Source organism: Ctenopharyngodon idella, chromosome 14 (assembly GCF_019924925.1).
Source record: "Ctenopharyngodon idella isolate HZGC_01 chromosome 14, HZGC01, whole genome shotgun sequence".
NCBI classification, from domain to species: domain Eukaryota; kingdom Metazoa; phylum Chordata; class Actinopteri; order Cypriniformes; family Xenocyprididae; genus Ctenopharyngodon; species Ctenopharyngodon idella.
The window spans coordinates 9,833,790-9,853,569 of record NC_067233.1 but is presented as its reverse complement, the minus strand read 5'-3'; the positions used below and the strand labels follow the sequence as shown (position 1 = coordinate 9,853,569).

General features: G+C 37.1%; 2 protein-coding genes across 31 annotated transcripts in view; one reads left to right on the top strand and one right to left on the bottom strand.

Moving 5' to 3' along the window:
- Positions 1–788: 788 nt before the first annotated feature.
- On the top strand, positions 789–14,986 carry fhl1a (four and a half LIM domains 1a). Of its 2 annotated transcripts, none has more exons than XM_051918381.1 (6): positions 789–883; positions 11,741–11,922; positions 11,994–12,171; positions 12,280–12,449; positions 13,527–13,713; positions 13,915–14,986. In XM_051918381.1, the coding sequence occupies exons 2-6, from the start codon at positions 11,767–11,769 to the stop codon at positions 14,067–14,069; spliced, it is 846 nt and encodes a 281-aa protein (XP_051774341.1). In that variant the 5' UTR covers positions 789–883; positions 11,741–11,766; the 3' UTR covers positions 14,070–14,986. The 2 variants fall into 2 exon arrangements, with proteins under 2 accessions (XP_051774341.1, XP_051774342.1); XM_051918382.1 differs by lacking the exon at positions 789–883 and adding an exon at positions 6,759–6,926.
- Positions 14,987–19,780, bottom strand: part of map7d3 (MAP7 domain containing 3) — a 31,866-nt gene continuing 27,072 nt past the window's right edge. For 27 of the 29 annotated variants that reach the window (XM_051918350.1, XM_051918351.1, XM_051918355.1 and 24 more), the window contains 7 exons: positions 19,537–19,717; positions 19,336–19,440; positions 19,177–19,230; positions 18,983–19,055; positions 18,216–18,396; positions 17,880–18,124; positions 14,987–17,782 (listed from right to left, as the gene is read on the bottom strand). In XM_051918350.1, coding sequence (XP_051774310.1) covers positions 17,775–17,782; positions 17,880–18,124; positions 18,216–18,396; positions 18,983–19,055; positions 19,177–19,230; positions 19,336–19,440; positions 19,537–19,717 — 847 coding nt within the window. In that variant the 3' untranslated portion in view covers positions 14,987–17,774. The remainder of the gene's footprint in view (positions 17,783–17,879; positions 18,125–18,215; positions 18,397–18,982; positions 19,056–19,176; positions 19,231–19,335; positions 19,441–19,536; positions 19,718–19,780) is intronic. The other 2 variants (XM_051918352.1, XM_051918377.1) reach the window with 1 other exon arrangement.

Here is a 19,780-nt window from a genome sequence, read left to right as displayed (position 1 = left end):
TTTATTTACTTTATTCAACAACTTCTTTACTCAAAAGCTGTTATAAAAATGTGCTTGTCTGGAGGATAGAATTCACAAAAATATATGCAACTGAGCTTTTGTTTCACAATCTTACTGAGATATTGCCTTTGTGACAACTAGCCCCAATCTTTCTAACAATAATTTCTAAAAAAATTATGGCAGAAGTGAATTCATTGGCTCCGTCACAGGTGCCAAGACATAAATAAGCATAAATGTGCCTGCTGCTGCCAGGCCCTTCACAGCGTCTGTTCTCCATATCTCTGATGTCTTTAACTGTTTGGAGGCTCTCCAGGGACTGATGGCAGACTCAAGGTTGTTTAAAGGTGATGATATTTGTGCACTCTCTTAATTCCACAACACTGTATACGTCACTAGTGTCATATATAAGAATGTTGTTCAGTTGTCGAAGACTTACAGCAATAAAAACGGCATTATCTCTGAAAGCTATTAAATCATCTTAGTGGTCTGGGTCTTTTTTCATTTAGGCATGTAGGGAATGTGATCTAGCATAAAGCATCTGAGATGATGCATTAGAAATCTGAGCTATATCATATTAAAAACTTCAAAATGTTCATATTTCTTCTGAACAGATCAGTAAACATACTGAATGATAATTTATCACTGCTCACTTCAATATTTCTGCTTTCTCTGTAGGCTTTTATACACAATTGGTTAAGCACAAAGAGTGAATTCCAGTCTGATGTCATTGTTGATATGAACTCAAAGTATTTGGATCATATCCTGATTTTTTTTTCTCACTCCCCCTTGTGGATCTTTTTAAGCCCAGTGATCCTGCAGACGAGGAGACCATCTCTCATCACCACTGCAGACAGCTGCCATCCACACTGCTCAGTGCATACTGGTAAGTGTGATCTAGGGTTTATGGTAGATAAATGCAAATATCTCTTTTTGAGGGATTCTTTAATAGAACTATAGTAAGTGATCATGTGGAAGATTAAATTCCAATGAAACTATCTTACTTTAGAATATGTCACATTTCTTTTTTATGACAGTGTAATACAATATATTTTATTGTCTACAAAACTTATTATGTTATGTTATGTTATGGAAATGAGTTTGTGTATAAGGGTCGTCTTATATGTTACTTATATCCAAACAAATGCTAAAGTTAAGCATTGTCCTTAATTATACTTTTCCCTGAGTCACATGTATAGAATTGTACTTTTATACTGTAAAGATATCCAATTTGGGTAACGATGAGACTTTTAATGCTGTTTGTCCCATGTGGAGTGTTTTGAGTGCCAGGAATGCTGATGGAATTCTTATTGGGATCAAATTCCTTTAGGAATTCATAAAGAGGCAGATAAGATCCTGCATGCTGAAGAGACAAAAATGACTATTTCTGTCTATTTTGGTCAGAATTTCAGTTTATCCAGTAGGAGACCATTTTATCCTTAAATTATTATTTGCATTATAATATCATTAGGATATTTTAATATTGGTTATGATTAAATTAAATGACTGTTCTTTAATTTTTTAGGTTTTATGTTTATTTTTTCTTTGGAAACATATTTCTAATTTCCATCTGACTCATATCCTGTGTAACTTATCCACTGCATGCACATTACATCCTCTGTTTTGTTTTTAACCTGAAAGTGCCAGAAGTAAAGTACCTAGAAATCATCCTGCCATATAAGGACAAAGTCTTTTTGGATCTCACACACCATATAATCGGATACTGAAACACTTCAGCTGAACAGCCTCAGCCTCAACACATCTGCTGTAATCCACTAGGTGGCGTGAATATGTCTAAAACACAACATTTGTAAGCGCATAGCTTTGGAGGTCCTAATTAGGAAATGTGTTGATCTGGAGACTGTGTGAGCTCATTCTGTCCACTGGGGGCGCAGTTGAGCGGCTGATGCTCTCCTGTCCTCCACAGCTCTCCCTGATCTCTCCAGATCTCCTGGTGTCACAGTTCAACTAAAACTGTGAACATATTAACCCTATGAAGACTACTGTATCATATGTGATACATTTTCAGATTTCTAAGGTCTAGGATCAAAACTTTGCTGAAAAAACCTGTTACATTCCCTCTCGTCGTTTGATTGAGTTTGAAGGCCTTTTATATGTCTAAAAACTGAACCACCTTCAGGTCATTGTACATGTGTTTTTTGCTGTCAAATCTTTACTGATTTTTATAAAGTAAATGTAAGAATGACTTTTCCATTTTTAGAGAAATCATGTAAAATGTAAGTATGAAGTATAATTTATCAGGTTTTTAAAGATTTATTTGCACTTCTATCTCTCATCACTACAAAGCTTTGATCATAAAACTAACCATTTAAATATCAGCTTACCGAGACATATATAGTGACAACTGATATTTTTATGCATTTTATGTAAGTAGTCAGCTATACCGTTATAAAGATCTCATTACAATCTATTATTATATTATAGGTTAGGGTTACTACCAAGTAATTAGCATATTACTATTCTCTTGTGGAAATACAGATGCTCACACTTGAGATTAATTTCAGGTCATTTTTAGCAATTCAACATATTAATTCTCATTCTTGTTCTTGAAACCAGAGTATGATGAATTAAAAATGTTGGTCATGACCCTCTTATAGTGCTTTTACTTTTTCTACAATATTGATTCACCTTTATTTTATTTAAAAAATATTCAGATTCTTTGATAGTTTGCACAGGCATGTACAGGTCATATTCTGGATAAGGTGTTTACATCACACAAAATGATGATTAATGCGTTGTAATGTATTCCAGCTGTCTTAAGACGCTTAAGAAACTTTTGTTGATTTTCAGTCTGGAGGAGTCAACGCTATTTGTCAGAGCCAGTTTTTGGCAGTCTGAGTTAACAGATTTCAGAGAAAGTTGCATAGAGTATGATAGGCACAGACTCAGACAGCTTCAGACTATGAATTCATCCACTTGAAGGATCAGATGTGTGATATTTTGAGGCGAATTTAGAACACACATTGTTTTCATTTGTCATGTGTCTCCTAACAACAAGGTTCATTATTCTGCGTAAGCTTGTGTTCGGAATGACTTGAAAGTCTTGTAGAGTGTGATCCTCAGTCATCCTCAGTGTGTAATCCCCAGGTTTTCTTTTTAACCATTTTCAAAGTCTGCAAGTATATGATACCAATGTTTTAAAAGTTGTGTAGTGTGTTCCAGCCTTTATGTACATTTTATAAACCAGAATGTTGACTTAAAGGGTTAGTTCACCCAAAAATGAAAATTATGTCATTTATAACTGACCCTCATTTCGTTCCACACCTGTGAGACCTTTGTTCATCTTCGGAACACAAATTAAGATATTTCTGATGAAATCCGATGGCTCAGTAAAGCCTCTATTGCCAGCAAGATAATTAACACTTTCAGATGCCCAGTTCATGTGAGTACAGTGGTTCAACCTTAATATTATAAAGTGACGAGAATACTTTTTGTGCGTCAAAAAAACAAAATAACGACTTTTCAACAATATCTAGTGATGGCCGATTTCAAAACACTGCTTCAAAGCTTTACGAATCTTTTATTTAGAATCAGTGGTCCGGAGCGCCAAAGTAATGTGATTTCAGTAAACGAGGCTTCGTTATGTCATAAGTGTTTCGCAATTTCAATAGTTCATGTGACTTTGGCAGTTTGATAAGCGATCCAAACCACTGATCCGCTCGCTCTAAGTGGGACTCGAACCCGGGTTCGCTGGCATGGGTGTCAGACGCTCTAACAAAGACCGCAGTCTCTAGTGTCAGTTGCTAGAGTGCCTCTTGAGATCAGGGGAGTGAGGTTATAAAATCCAAATTTTCATGCTCAGTAAACAAGGTCAAATTGTATGCCGGTTACAAGTCTAAGTTCAACTGTGTTTCACAACTCTTCACCACAGAGACATGAATTTGGAAATCTCTTGTCTAATCTCAACATTCTCAATAACAACGATCTGTTATGGCACTCACTTAACTGAGTGAAGTGGATGTTTTCCCTAGAACCGGAGGGTGAAGTAAAAAAAACATTGTGATCTGAAACAGGGTTTTGGCTTTAAATTGTCTGTTAACAGTCAAAAATTGCATGTATTTACATGTATTTGGAAATCTTCCAATGCGCTTTACTAAGTACAGTGTACATGTTGTTGATCAATGAGATGGAAAACACTGGTATGCTGACCTTCACATCGCTGACCGCACTCGTTGTCATGTTCCCTAACTGTGTACGCTTGCACGGTCATCAGATGAGTCACTAGTCTGTTAATAGTATTCTGATAAATTGAGTGTATTTATCTTTGTAACTGAGAGGCTTTTAAGAAACATTCCTGGAAAATCCGAAAGTTCAGCTGCCTATTTTGGTTACTTTTAATTCCTAATGGAATAGATTTGATAGATTGCTGAATGTGAGATGAACTTAATTGCTTGCATGTTTAGGAGAATTGGTCCATTTACTTTTATAAGCCATAGTGCTGTTTTTTTCAGTCCGCCCCAGACTTCCTATTATACTTTGTTTCCTCACATTCTTCAGTGAATGCTTCATAGTTGCTTTTCAATGCTTCAATCCAGATGAACAAAAGTCTATTGCAAATGTTTGTGCAACTATCTCTTTACATCGACATCCAAGTTGGGTTGTTTTTAACCCAGCATTTTTTAGAGTAAATAATGCATTTACGATACAGCACTAGCCTCGAGTACCTTATTGCTTTAATAAAACGGTTACCACACAATACAAATATTAAAGCCAGAAATATGTGTCAATGCAACTTTCATGAAGTAAACTTTTTCTAAAAGCCTTCCTTCCGCTGGAAAAAATAGTCCCTGACCGTGAACAGCAACAGAAGTTACATTTTCACGCCATTAGATGGCAGCAAAGTCTGTCTTTATGAGTGTGTCAGTCAGTAGTGAAGACTTTTACATTGAAAAGACTGAATTGTTTTGAAAACGGAACAAGACGCAACTGACAAATGCTTTGACTAGCGCTGTCAGTCATGGGAAAACCCCTTAACTGTTAAAAGGACAAGATGATACATCGGACATTTAAACAGATTTTTTATTATGAACACAGGACTGACCTGAAGGAAAATGCTAAATCTGAATGCAGGTAATAAACTTGCTTAATCAATCTTTTTCTCACAACACTCTTCTACATAATACAGTAAGCTTCAATGAACAATATCAATTGAGAACAAACAGTTTACGTTGCTAAGAGTGGTTGTGTAGTGATACACAGAACCGTTGGGTGCAGCGGTCATAGCCGTGTTTTATTGTGAATAAAACACAGCTATTGATCAATCAGAATCAAGGACAGGAACTAACCGTTTTATAATTATTTTTAATTAAACTTATTAATAAATGTTCATTTCCGACATACTATGGGTTCATTTTAAGCAAGCAATACAGCGAATTTTAAACAATAGTTGAGTTAAATAAAACTACCCAGCAGCCACTGGGTTTGTCGATTTTCAACCCAAACTGGGTTGTTTTTAACCCAGCATTTTTTAGTGTGTTGGATCAATCACACTTACATCGACTAGTACCTTAACTAGTACTGTTCTTCAGAGCGTAGGTCCTGCCAACAGTCTGCAGATTCCTGTGACAGACCTTCAGCTGTGATCTGCTCTCCAGCAGAGTTTAGATAAGAGATGAGAGGGGGTTGTTTTAGCATATGATGCCAGGATGTTTAAGCAGGGCTATTTTAGGCCCCCCACAAGCCAGGATCTTAGTAAAGGACAGGTGGATCTGTTTCCATTGTCCACCATGCCTCAACGCTGACCACCAATGAGTCATTTTTTCAGCATTTCATCCAGACACACAAAAACACATTTTCTCTAAATATTTCTCTACATATTATAAAATATAAAGTATCCCAAAAAGTATTTGGACACTTTTTGAACACTTTTTGGACACATTTAAAAATGCCTGGATGTAACATAAAATAAATATCAAACTAAGTGGCATCTGCAAGAAAAAACAATTATATTAGTAACTTTTCTCAAGACTACTTTTCTGAGATGTTTTAAGTGGTAAAAATATGCATTAGTTTGGTGTGATGTGTCTAGAAGTCATGTCGTGTTTATCTTCCAGGTGAGATGTTTGTGGATGAGTTCAGACTGCTTCAGACTTCAGACCCTTTAATGGAAATCATATGTTCTCGTAGCCTTTGCTCAACTCTGTCTGTAATCATTAGTATATCTTTTTGTATAATATCATACATAGTTGTTCATGAGTTACTCCAGGAATGTTGGCTGGATCCAAATGAAGCATAGTTTTCTTCATACATTACAATCAACAAACCCGAGAACTTTCAGAAATGAGAACAGAACGCTCAGTTTTATTCCAAACATGGTTTAGCTGAGATGGTCAAAAGTCCAAGTTTATTTTTAAGGGTCAAATTGAGAATCAAAGTTATCTGAGAACAGCGACTCTTTTGTGTACTTGAGAAGCAATGAATCTTTTAATGCCCACTTTTCCTAGTTTTAACGCAACTGTTGTTTAAAAAGACAAGCCAAATGCAATACGAAGTGTACTTCACAATATAAGCACTAATAAGCAAAGTTGTTCTTGGTGAACTCGTAAAGTTTATGCTTTATTCTGCTCTCTGATGTCACAAGCAAGGAATTCAGATGAATTCAGTTCCCTCTCTCTGGCTCCCTCCCCTTATCTTTTGCAGCATAACCTAACATGGAGAGGTCAGCTGATGCTTTGTCTGGGATTACTTGGTTTGTGATTTGGGAGGAAAGGCCATGGGTGTGGTGGGCAACTGGGGGGCAGGGTGTATGCTGGGGTTGTATATATGACAAATACCTAAAAGAGAAGAGTGGAGTTCCCCTGTAACTCTTTGGCTGTTTGGTTCTCTCCATCCACCCTTCCATCTCTTTCATTACCTCAAGGCTTTCCTGTATATCCCGAAAGCAGACATGACTTTCTACAGGCACTCAGGTAAAGATGCACTGTGTGATGTACAGGGAGTCATGAAAAACTTTTGGTGGGCCGGCCTGTGGATTCTCCTCATTGGCATTCTCATTGCTTTACTTATCATGGGACCTTTTTTTGCTTGATATGATTTATAGCTGAACTTACTATTCAAAATTTTAGCGTCAGTAAGATTATTTTTAACACTGATAATAAGAAATGATTCTTAAGCATCAAATCAGCATATTAGAATGATTTCTGAAGGATCATGTGACGCTGAAGACTGGAATAATGATGCTGAAAGTTCAGCTTTGGCATCACAGGAATAAATTGCATTTTAAAATATAGTAAAATAGAAAACAGCGTTGTAATATTTCTCAGTATTACAGTTTTACTGTGTTTTTGAGCAAATAAATGCAGCCTTGGTGCTTAAGAGAAATCTTACTGACGGTCATGTATTGTGCTTTGGCCAATAGAACATTTTGTGTTATGTTCATAAAAATGGCGGCATTGGTTTTGCATGGCTTTGGGAGGATTTTCTGTAAAGTTTGCTTTATATTTCCAGTATAAATCAATATTAATCTTAAGACCTGTGCAAATCAGATAATACTAGCCCAGTTTAACCCAATGTATCAAAAGCAAATATTTCTTTATCTGTGTAATTGTGATGGTGAGTTGAGGTAGCAGCTGTGTTCTTCTATGTAAATGAATGCGTCAAGCTAATTCACGGATTTAAGTGGTACAGAAAGTCTTTTCTTGTGACTTTTTTTTAGACTACATTTGTTTGTGTCAAATTTAGATGCCTCCAATGTTTGCTTTAATGTGGACATGCTCTCTTTGGTTACTGTTCTCCACATTGGCTGAATTTGATCTCGTGTTGACCTTTCAAGCAGCATTTGCTCTTCGCTTTGGGACAAAGCGCTCCATTTGATAACACTCTGACAGAGCTAGCTAAAAATGAACAGCTGATGGGATGGTATCCCAAAAGGCTTAGGGATTGAGCATACTGCTCAGGTCAGAAGGATGTTCCAGTTCACAGAAGCCAAAACACTACTACTGAATCCGTCTGAAGTCACAGGGCAGAATTCAGGAAAAGGACACTACTAAAAAGACTTAACAAACCTAGATATATTTTGGTTCTGGATTTTCACAAACCTGGTCAATTTTGTCTGAAGTTTCACCTAGATTGTCTTATCTCTCTGGTAATATCTTGTCATATATATTAGGATGTATAGATTTATTATAAGGTTTTTAGGTCAAGGCCTCATCTGTGGATTTTCATTCCCAAATATCTGTAAACCAACATTTTTAGGAATGGTGGAAATGACACTAAAATGTTACAATGTATAAAAAACAAACAAGATATTTCAATATTGTCAAGATATTTGTCAGTGTTGGCATTTCTCTTGATGCTGTAATCATTTAGGGACAATTTGATGTTCAGTCTTCTTTTCCAGTTCCACACAGTGGTTCTGACCTTCAAGAATCATATTGTTGTTTTGATAAAAATCTGTGGAATTTAATGAATGTAACCATGGAGACAGCTATTTACCTAAGAGCTAACAATAGGATGTTGACAGAGACAAACTCCACTGGGAAGAATGAGTCAGTACTTCTAAAAATACAGTTTTACTTGTCAACGGCCAGAAAATGCAGCTCTGGCACTATCAGGGATGAAGTGTGGCCACATCTGTGGGGTGATTTGGCATCTGTCTTGTCAAGCAGACTTTCCTAAGTTGTTTGGCATGCGGTTGCTAGGCTATGTTTACAACAGATGCTGAGGTGCAGACAAAACATTTATCCCAACAATATTTTACAGCCCAGAGGACATCGCAAATATCAATACGAGAAAGAAGTATATACGTGCCCAATCTGATCTATGCTAAGTGCGAAACTTTTTATGCCTGTTATAGAAGAGTAGCTATCCACGTGTCCTATTCATTATTCCAAGAGTATTTAGATGTACTTCTGTAATCGAAACAGGAAATGCCTGAGACTTTGTCCATTTAGAAGCCTTTTAAAGGGATAGCTCACCCAAAAATGAAAATTTATTCCATGATTTACTCACGCTCAAGCCATCCTAGGTGAATATGGCTATCTTCTTTCAGACAAACACAATCGGAGATATATTTAAAAATATCCCTAGTACTACGTCGAATGCGTATGGCTGTCACGCCGGAAACGTTATTTTACTTTATAAAGTTTTAAGTAAGGATATTTGTCTTACACAAACGCATCGATTCGCTTCAGAAGGCTTTTATTAACCCCCTGGAGTTATATGGATTCATTTTTTTTTTTTTTTTTTGGATGGATGCATTTTTTTGTGTTCAAAATTTGGGCTGCCATTCACAACCATTATAAACCTTGAGGACTAAGGATATTTTTAAATATATCTCCGGTTGTGTTTGTCTGAAAGAAAATATTACATATTCACCTAGGATGGCTTGAGTGTGAGTAAATCATGGGATAATTTTCATTTTTGGGTAAACTATCCCTTTAAGTTTCCCAGGCAAATCAATCCCTGAATTTACAGATTCTTGTTATTACGTTATACTGGTCCCTTGTGGTGGCTTGATGTATTGCATTAATCGGGAGACGTGTAGGCTACTGTATGTTCACAGCACTGAAGAACAAATTATGAATGTTGAGGTGTTGTATAACAAATATAAAACCCTGTTTCAGTATGGGTCAGTTCTTCTCCACAGGTCTGATAATGTGAATAAAGTATGTGTGGAATGGTGGGGGATAGAGACTACAAATCCATTCAGTTTTGTTAATGTAGTTAAACTGTAGGCCAATGAACAATTCTCTAATTGTTTGTAAGCTCACAATAAAATACATACAAACAGATCACATATTTGCCATTAAATCCACACCATATCTATGGGAATGAGAATGAACCACGGTGTCAGGTGGTGTGACACTCTCACTCTTCGCTTACCTGAAGTGAGAACGAGACGCTGCTTTATATCTCTCACAACAGTGAAGATCAATAGTGAAGGCTTCGCTCGGTGGGTGTCAAGATGGTGTCCAATTCAGCTTCCTGCGGGAGTGCTGACTACAGTAATAATAATAGGCCTAATAACATATTTTCAAATAAGCAGCTAAGCGATGCGGGCGGCGACAACAAGTCGGAGTACAGAAAGTGATCTGTCCTTGATACATTTGGATACAGCGTAAGAAAGAAGAATGAAAAGAAAAAATGAAGAAGGAGAAGATGAATACAAAATCAAATAATTTTATAAAAATAAAATATTTTAAAATGAGCTGCTTTTGTGTTTGTCGTTGTTATGTTGAGTTTTTGGCTGTTCAGCATCTCATCTACTATAAATGTTCACCAGTGATAACACCCTCTCTGCTAATAGCACCGCAAATTGTTTTGAATATATTTCTGTTCTTTAAAAACTTTGTTATTTTTACAACATACGTATATTAGATTGCTATGCTCAGACTCTGGAGTTTAAAACATCTCACTAGTTTATTTCATTTGTCTACTAACAAGAACTGGTTACCTAAAAATAACTTAAACTAACATTAGAATAATGTTCTACAAACCAAAAACTAATGTTCTGGGAACTTTAAGAAAACTTTCCTGGCTAACAAAACAACAACAACAACAACAACAAAAACAACATAAAAAAATAATGTTCTGGGAACCAAAAATTGTTATAGATTAACGTTAGAATAATATTTTACAAACCAAAAATTAACATTCTGGGAACGTTAAGAAAACTTCCCTGGCTTAAAAAAAAAAAGCCCCATAAAAAATAATGTTCTGGGAACCAAAAATTGTTATAGATTAATGTTAGAATAACGTTTCACAAACCAAAAACTAACATTATAATAATGTTAGAATAACATTAGAATAACGTTCTACAAACCAAAAACGAACATTAGAATAACATTAGAATAACGTTCTACAAACCAAAAACTAATGTTATTTTTGGTTTGTAGAATGTTATTCTAACGTTCCCAGAAGGTTATTATAATGTTAGTTTTTGGTTATTCTAACATTCCCTTAACGTTATTATAACGTTAGTTTTTGGTTTGTAGAATATTATTCAAAGGTTATTCTAACATTCCCTTAACGTTATTAAAACAGTTTTTGATTTTTGCTCACCCTCAAAAAGTGACAAATTTAACATGCTATAAAAAATATCTGTGGGGTATTTTGAGCTAAAACTTCACATACACACTTTGGGGACATCAGAGACTTATTTTACATCTTGTAAAACTGGCATTATATGACCCCTTTAACACTTTCAAATGCCCAGAAAGGTACTAAAGACATATTTAAAACAGTCACGTGAACCATTGAAATTTCGAAACGTTCCCTTAACGTTAGTTTTTGGTTTGGTAAACGTTATTCTAACCTTCCCAGAACATTATTCTAACGTTAGTTTTTTGTTTGTAGAACAATATTATAACATTTTTGGTTTGTGGGACGTTCTTCTAAGGTTATTCTAACGTTATTCTAACGTTCTCTTAATGTTATTATAACGTTAGTTTTCGGTTTGTAGAATGCTATTCTAATGTTATACTAATGTTCCCAGAACATTATTATAATGTTAGTTTTTGGTTTGTAGAACATTATTCTAAGGTTATTCTAACATTCCCTTGTCTTATAATAATAACGTTATAATAACCTTCTGGGAACCAAAAACTAACGTTCTGGGAACCAAAAACTAATGTTCTAGGAGCCAAAAATTGTTATCTGGGTTTGAATCCTTCAGTCTTGTTCCCGGGACCATTGATGCTCTTAATGTGGACATTTTAATCTGACTTCATTGTTTAAAATATCAGTTTGGCGGTCATTTTTATACTTTGTTTTGTCCTTGCAGGCCCCCGCAGCTATCTGAGCTCCACAATGACTGATCGTTTTGACTGCTTCTACTGCAGAGATAACCTGCAGGGCAAAAAGTATGTCAAGAAAGATGACAAGCCTGTATGCGTGCGCTGCTTCGACAAGCTCTGCGCCAACACTTGCGCTGAGTGTCGCAAACCTATAGGCGCTGATGCAAAGGTGGGGGTGTATTAAGTTCATTTAAAGAGCATTTTACATTGTGCAGTGCTCACAGTGGTTTCTCTATCCAGGAGCTGAACCATAAGAACCGCCACTGGCATGAGGACTGCTTCCGCTGTGCCAAGTGCTACAAGCCGCTGGCCAATGAGCCCTTTGCTACCAAGGATGATGGCAAGATCATGTGTGGGAAGTGTGGAGACCGTGACGGATCGCCTCGCTGCCAGGGCTGCTACAAAGTGATTACGCCTGGTGTGTGTACAGTTGTCACAGCACATAACAGCCTTTTTCGACACAAAATATCTCGGCCACATGCAGGGTGTTGAAAATGACTGACAAGTTTTTGTGTTTCTCTTTTAGGATGTAAGAATGTGGAGTACAAGCATAAAGTCTGGCATGAAGAGTGTTTCATCTGCTTTGAGTGCAAGCAGCCCATCCGCACCCAGAGCTTCCTGACCAAGGGTGATGATATGTACTGCACTTCCTGTCATGAGAAGAAGTTTGCCAAGCACTGTTTCCGCTGCAAAGAGGTCAGTTAGGAAAACAGGATTATACTGTCAAAACGCTTCAAAGATGGCACAGAAACATAACCTGAACTCTATATGTGCGGTTATTAAAATGCAGTACAAAGTCGTTATTACAAAATTAAGCTCTAAGCAATTTATTATATGAGTACTTACCAAACGCATGAATGAACAAAAGTTTGGAGTCAGTAAGATTTTAACGTCTTTGAAAAATGTCTCTTATGCTCACCAAGGCTGCATTTATTTAACCAAAAATACAGTAAAACCGTAAAATTGTGAGATATTATTACAATATAAAATACCAGTTTTCTATTTCTGTTTTACTGAATATATTTTAAAATGTAATTTTAAGCTGAATTTTCAGCAGCCATTACTCGAGTCTTCAGTGTCACATGAATATTTGATGAATATAACAGCATTTATTTGAAATAGCAACATTTGTAACATTATAAATGCCTTTATTGTCACTTTTGATCAATTTAATGCATCCTTTCTGAATATAAGTATTAATTTCTTTAAAAAAGTGAACAGTAGTGTACATGGAACTACATGTTATTTTGTAGTATTTAAAGTCAGTGCAGAATTAACCATTGCTCGAAAGAATTGGTTGAACTATTCATAAAGAATCATTACTTTGTCGCCACCTGGTGTAATGATGCTTCAGTCACTGAAATAATCTCCAACACTAAGGCCCTGTCCCAAGCGACACTCTTCATGTGCACTCAGTCTTATGGACTTTACAATGGCTGCCGCATATGAGCGTCTGTTAAGTCCACAAGACCGTACAGTGTCCTATTTGTCATTTTAGGTTTCAGAAGGGTGCCCGTGCTTATGGCCAATTATGTGCCCTCGTTGCGCACTTTTGCCAAGCTAGCAAAGCCCGCAAGCTCCACAGCAAACTTCTACCCGACAGTCAAAGCGGCATTACGTCACAAAAGTGTGAACTCGGAGGAAGATCGCGAGGGCTTTAGGGTTCCATTTGGGGCAGGTCCTAATTGGACTGATAATGTATCATCAATTAGCCAATTAAATTAGAAGACCAGAAATAATGTTCTGATTCCTCTGTTTCTCTGTCTAAATCAGGCCATTACCAGCGGTGGGATCACCTATCAGGACCAGCCGTGGCACTCTGAGTGCTTTGTGTGTAACACATGCAGGAAGCCTCTGGCTGGAGCCCGTTTCACGGCCCATGAAGATCAGTTCTACTGTGTGGACTGCTACAAGACTGATGTGGCCAAAAAGTGCTCTGGATGTCATAATCCCATTACAGGTATACATGTGCAAATACACATGCGTCTGTCCCAATATTAAATGATCATTCTTTTACCCACATTTACAGAAAATGTACACTCTTTTAAGTGTGTACAACATAAAATTTATTCAGAATCAGAAGAATATAAAGCAACACTAATAATTGCAATTATAATAGAAAAACATCCATATTTACAGCTGTTGTCTTTCTGCGTCCTAGGATTTGGCAGAGGGACCAACGTGGTGAACTACGAGGACAAATCCTGGCATGAATATTGCTTTAACTGCAAAAAATGCTCACTCTCCATGGCCCACAAGCGCTTCGTCATCAAAGGAGAGGACATCTACTGCTCTGACTGCGCCAAAAAGCTGTGAGGGCCCGATGGGATGTTACAAGGCTGATTAACAAAAGCAATTAGGATTGATGATGTGTCGAAAACTAGCAAAGCTTTGAGTGTAAAGAAACCAAACTAAAGAGAAACCAGTGAGGGTGTTTGTGCTGATAAATCACTGGAAGTTTGAGATTATTTTTATAAAGTTATTGGAGCAAATAGTGAGTGCTATGTGAAGGGCTTTTCTTATGCAAAACATGTAACTGCAATCATAAATGTAATCGCTGGATTTGCAAACCTAACAATGCATTTTAAGCTTCAGTTATTGCAAAGCTATGGTAAAACTGTGTGATGTCACAATAGGAATACAACATACATTGCTGTAGTTCACCAAAAAATGAAAATTCTGTCATTAATTACTCACCCTCGTGTAGTTCCACACCTGTAAGACCTTTGTTCATCTTCGGAACACAAATGAAGATATTTTTGATGAAATCCAAGAGGGTTTTTTTTTTTTTTTATCCCCTATAAAAAGCAACATAATGACCACATTCAAGGTCCAGAAAAGTAGTAAAGACAAAATAATTTTTTTTTTGCACACAAAAAGTATTCTCATTGCTTCATTAAATTAAGGTTAAATCACCGTAGTCATGTTGACTATTTTAACAATGTCTTTACTACTTTTCCAGACCTTGAATATGGTAATTATTTTGCTATCTCTTGGGGATCAGAAGCCTAATATCTGAATTTGTGTCCTGAAGATGAATGAAGGTCTTACGGGTGTTGAACATGAGGGTGAGTAATTAATTACAGAATTTTCATTTTTGGGTGAACTAACTCAGTAAATTCATTTTGCTTTGTGGAAAAAAATGTTTTGATCATTTTATTAACACAACTGTAAGAATGGAAAAAAAAAAAGTAACAAATTGAGCATGAAACAATAAATGACTCCAAAGAACATTTTCCTTTATCTTCCAAAACTTTATTTTAACAATTTATACTTTTGCAGTACACTTTTTAGATATATTTACAAATATAATTTGTGGTCAGGGCTATTTCAAGACAAGAAACTGCTCTAACAAAAGCAGATCCTATTCATGACCCTGGTCGAGTAGAATGATTGTCATGGCCGAGGTAAGCTCACGTGACACGTTAAGATATTAATATATGAAAATAATATACAGCCCATTCTGCATCTAAGGCACCGTCCTATTCTACCCCTCTATCGAGTACAATTGACATTAAACAGTTTCAGTTCTGATGTATACAGCACAAAGGGCTCCAAAGGTCCTGTTAGTGGAAACAACATCTGCATCGGAGTGAACTCGTCTGAAAGTGGCTGTGCTAGTATATTACAAAAGCAAACGTAACTAACACGTACACACATGCCTCAATGATTGAGTCTTCAGCAGCTACAACACAACTTGAAGCAGTTTTAGAAATTTAAAGTGTTAAGAGTTCATATTAAAAGGCCAAACCAAGGGGTCACAATGATCTCAAACCCATTTCTGAATCGCACTGAACATGTACACAAGTCTCATGCCAAGCGCTTGTCACTTATAACCTCTGCAAACACTTTTCCACTGAAGTCTAAGCCTGAGAAATCAAATTCAAAAAGAAATCTGGAAAGTGACTATTATACAACAAAAGATAAAAATAAAGTGGATGCATATAAAATAACAGAAGAAACACATTGAGGGATCTACAGTATTTCTAAACACGGATGGAATGATATAAATAAGGAAATTTACTTATTGATTGACCAGCTGTGGCCATTGAACGGTAAAAAAAAGTCTGTAAATAATATTTTAAAGGAAACTTTTTAGCAATTTACACTACAGTACACAAAGCCAACTGAACTCTTCAAGCATATATAGACCAATCATTCATTACAAACGTCTTGACATTTAATTCAAGTCAAACGCTCAATGGACGAATGCCAAATCCTTATAAAGTCTAGTGCATACATCACTTAAACGTCCCTGAATCCTCTAGCTGCAAATGTAAATCACAACTCCAAACGAGAGGCGACATGCTCATCGGTTTCTCTGCAAACATCCGTTCAACCTCATAGCAGCCTCACAATCAAAAAGCCACCCTTGACTTTGCTTGCGCCCTCAATCCACATTCTTTTTACCTACTCTTGTCACTTTACACTCTGCTCAAAAAAAGTTAAACGCACATTGCTGCTGTAACTTGCTGTGTACAGGTAGTTACACCTGGCCTGTGAGTGTGGAACAGCATTTCATCTTATAGTATAGAGCTGTGCCGCACTATACAGTACACCAACCTGTAGCCTAGTTCTTATTCCCAACCACAAGTATGGCTAGACAGCCTAATACTGATTTACATAATACTTAGAAGAGTTTTAACTATATATTTATGCATTTTCAAAGAGAGGACCAAATTTAGTGTGGTTATTTAATCCATGAATGAATGGTCAGAAGTGAACTAACAGTAACTGTATACAAAGGAAAACATCAGGACTTGATAGTACAGTACAACCCTGAGGGGACTTTGGGAATTTGAGAACATTAAATCATTCAAGTTTAGTTACAGAAACATGTTTCTTCAAACTCCAGGGAACAAGACATCAGAAACATGCAAAAAGTGTGCAAGGATGAGTTACAGTAATTGTGTATATTATGCAATATCATAGCACATAGATTCATGCAGACATCCAAAGTTATTGAGGGTGCACTTAAATTAGATATTTGATAACTAATCATACTTATGTACAAGTGCATGTTTATTTACTACAAAACAGGAACGTACAACATAAAAACCTCATTAAACAGAAGCCACAAGTGTTATGCCAGTCTGTATTGAGCTCCATCATCCTTCAATCTCAGAGCTCAAGACAGTATGAACACGTCTGCACTCAATTTGAATTAAACAGTCAATGAAACATCTTGAGAGGGATTTGCTATCTGCAAGTGTTACACAGTAGGAATGCTTCTCAGCGGGAGCTAGAGTTCTTTCACAGGGAATATAGTGTTAAACACTATACAGTGATGTTTATTCCTTTGGAGCGGAGAAACAGAAGCTCAGATGTAAATATCCTGAGGTCACATTTAAAAGCACATCAGAACTTGAGTGTTGCTGCACCAGCAGCCCGTCTTGGGTCACATTCCTGAGCTCCGCTCACAGTTCAGACACAGGGTTTTAATTATTAGTATGTCTGTGACTGGAACCGCCATGTCAGCTGAAGATATGCGAGATGTTTCCTTTCTAAAAACGCCCTGCACTGACTCAATAACTAATCAGATCCTTCTACAAAACGCTTAAGTTGAAGTTATAATGAATTTGTATGTGCCACGTGAACACCTGAACTGGAATTTAGCAAAAAACAGTGCACGTGGTAACCGTCATGAGACAGCAGCCGTTTAAATGTGGAGAAGCCACATGAATAAATAAAGTTGTCTCCACATTTAAAAGACAAAAAAAAATCCCCAAAAAACATGTTATGGAAAAAAAAAAATTCAAATGACAATATTATAAAGGTGAAGAGCTGCTAAACATAGAAGCAAGCACACTGAAGGAATCTATCAATTTCCCTGAAGCATTTCTTTAGCTCGTTTCTTCCAACTTGTGTTTATTTTCTCTTGCTTTATCCATCTATTATCTGCAGAGGCTGTGCGGCACTGTGCGCTTTCCCTGGCTGTCCAGACGAGTCTGAGCACTGAGGCTCAGCTGGACGTGACTCGTGGAGTGCAATAATCAGCAGGCCTTAAACGGACCTGCACATTCACATCTCTAAGAGAACAAGAGAAACAAGGTCAATTCTGTGAGGTCAAATTCATATAAACTAATACATTAAAATTTAACAGACTTAAGAGACAAAAGTTCTCACCAGACAGGGTTTCAATAGACTGGGCTGGATGAATTGAGCTGGTTTTTTCTTCAAAGGCCACTCTAGGCCCCTCAGGGCCCCCATCGTCCATCAGGGGTTTGCTCTTCGCATGAACACCCAGATCGATCAGCTCCTCAAAGCTCCAGGGTCCTCCTTTACCATTCAACCCAGGCACCAGACTCACTTTAGAGTCCTCGTTCACAAACTCAGAGCCCTCCATCAGACAGGACTTGGGAGGCGGGCTGCTGGAGATTAAAGCACAAAAATAAAAGGTGAAGTTGTTTTATGCACCACTAACCCAGATAAAATGCGAGTAAAAGAGGTGTTATTTTATACCTGTCCACTGAGGGATCCTCTGTGCTGGGTCCATTGCTGTTCTCCTTATTATCTACATCTGTTTGTCTGTTCATACTAACATCTGGCTCCTCTCGTTCAGCAACTGGCTCCTCCACAGGTGAGTAATGCTCCTGAGACGGCTCTGTCTCATTGGCACTCTGCTCTGACTCAGCCTGATTCTCTGTATTTTAATGAGACAGACGAGTTATTCCATCCTATATTAGAGCTACATGATATATCAAAATAAAATTGAAAGTGCAATAAGGAAGAGTGCGATTATCAAATTGTGAAGGTTGTGATTAAATTAATTAAATACATGCGTAGTGTGTTTCAAAGTGAAGCACATTTACAAGCATTCAGCACATGATCTTGTGTTTTCAGGGTCTTTAGTTCACATTGAATACTACTTGACATGAACTTCATCTATACGTTCTGAGAGTTTGGGTCGAAAAAGTTTTTTTTTTTTTTTTTTTTCTTTTGATAGATTGCAGAAAAATAAAATTAAGCAATGTCAGTTTTTTCCTACATCATACAGCTCTATCCCACAAAATGTGATAAATTAACCTGGCCAATATTTAGAGATATTTTGAGATTTTTAACACTTATTTAGTAAATGTTGTGTAAAGTAAGTGTTAAATTTCATTTCAGCAATTCGCCTGTCACTTCTCACTTGCTTGTTTGTAAAACATCATTCATCCGCTATAAATAAACTCACTGTTGTTGCCAACAAAGCAATATCCTGCCAATTCTGGCATAAAGATACTGACCCTTATTTTCACAGTTTATTTGGTCCTCAGCATCCTCTCCATTTTCATCAGGAATGTCTCTCTCATCATTACTCTGAGAGGACACACACAGACACAACATATCAAACTTTTTGGGAAAGGAAGTGATGTACAACATGCATCAACGCTATATAATATTGAGCCGTGTGCTATACAATTAAAGTTTTTAAACTTGCCTTAAAATCCATTTGGTCTGTTTTTCTGGTTCTCTTCATAATTTCTTCAATTCTCTGCAGATGGAGACAAAATATTCAAGTAACTTGTATGATTCTTTAATCTACAGCTGCTACCTGAAATGCACACTGTAAATGTCAGCGTCATGTGATGGTTTCTACCTTCTTTCTCTCCATGCGCTCCTGTTGGTTCTGTTGCATAATGCGTTCTCTCTCCTGACGCTGCCTCTCTGCCTCCTCTAGGGCCTTTGCTTCAGCCTCCTCGCGCTGCCATTGGATGAGAAAACAGTTAATTATTCAAACAAAAAAAAAAACAAAAAAAAAAAAAAAACCAACATCTGTGCAATGGGAGAGTCAACTAACCTCTTTCTGTTCCTCAGCCTGTCTTTGTTGCTCCTCCAGCTCTGTCCGCTGTCTCTCCTCCTCTGCTATACGAGCCTGCTCCTCCTCTTCTCGCTTCCTCTCCTCCGCAAGCCTCTTCTCCTCTTCAGCGCGCCTCAAGCGCTCCTCCTCCGCCAGCCGCTTCTCCTCCTCCTTCCTCAGCCTGTTGAGACACGATACTTCAGGGCCTTTGGCACTTCAAAGGTAAATAGTTTTAACACAGATG

What these genes read in the sequence shown, in the direction of transcription:
- fhl1a (XM_051918382.1), top strand. Translation starts at nt 6,905, where the DNA reads ATGACTTTCTACAGGCACTCAG. An exon ending in CTATAGGCGCTGATGCAAAG is followed by an intron (nt 11,923 to 11,993) that starts GTGGGGGTGTAT and finishes TTCTCTATCCAG; the next exon opens with GAGCTGAACCATAAGAACCG. An exon ending in ATGTCATAATCCCATTACAG is followed by an intron (nt 13,714 to 13,914) that starts GTATACATGTGC and finishes TCTGCGTCCTAG; the next exon opens with GATTTGGCAGAGGGACCAAC.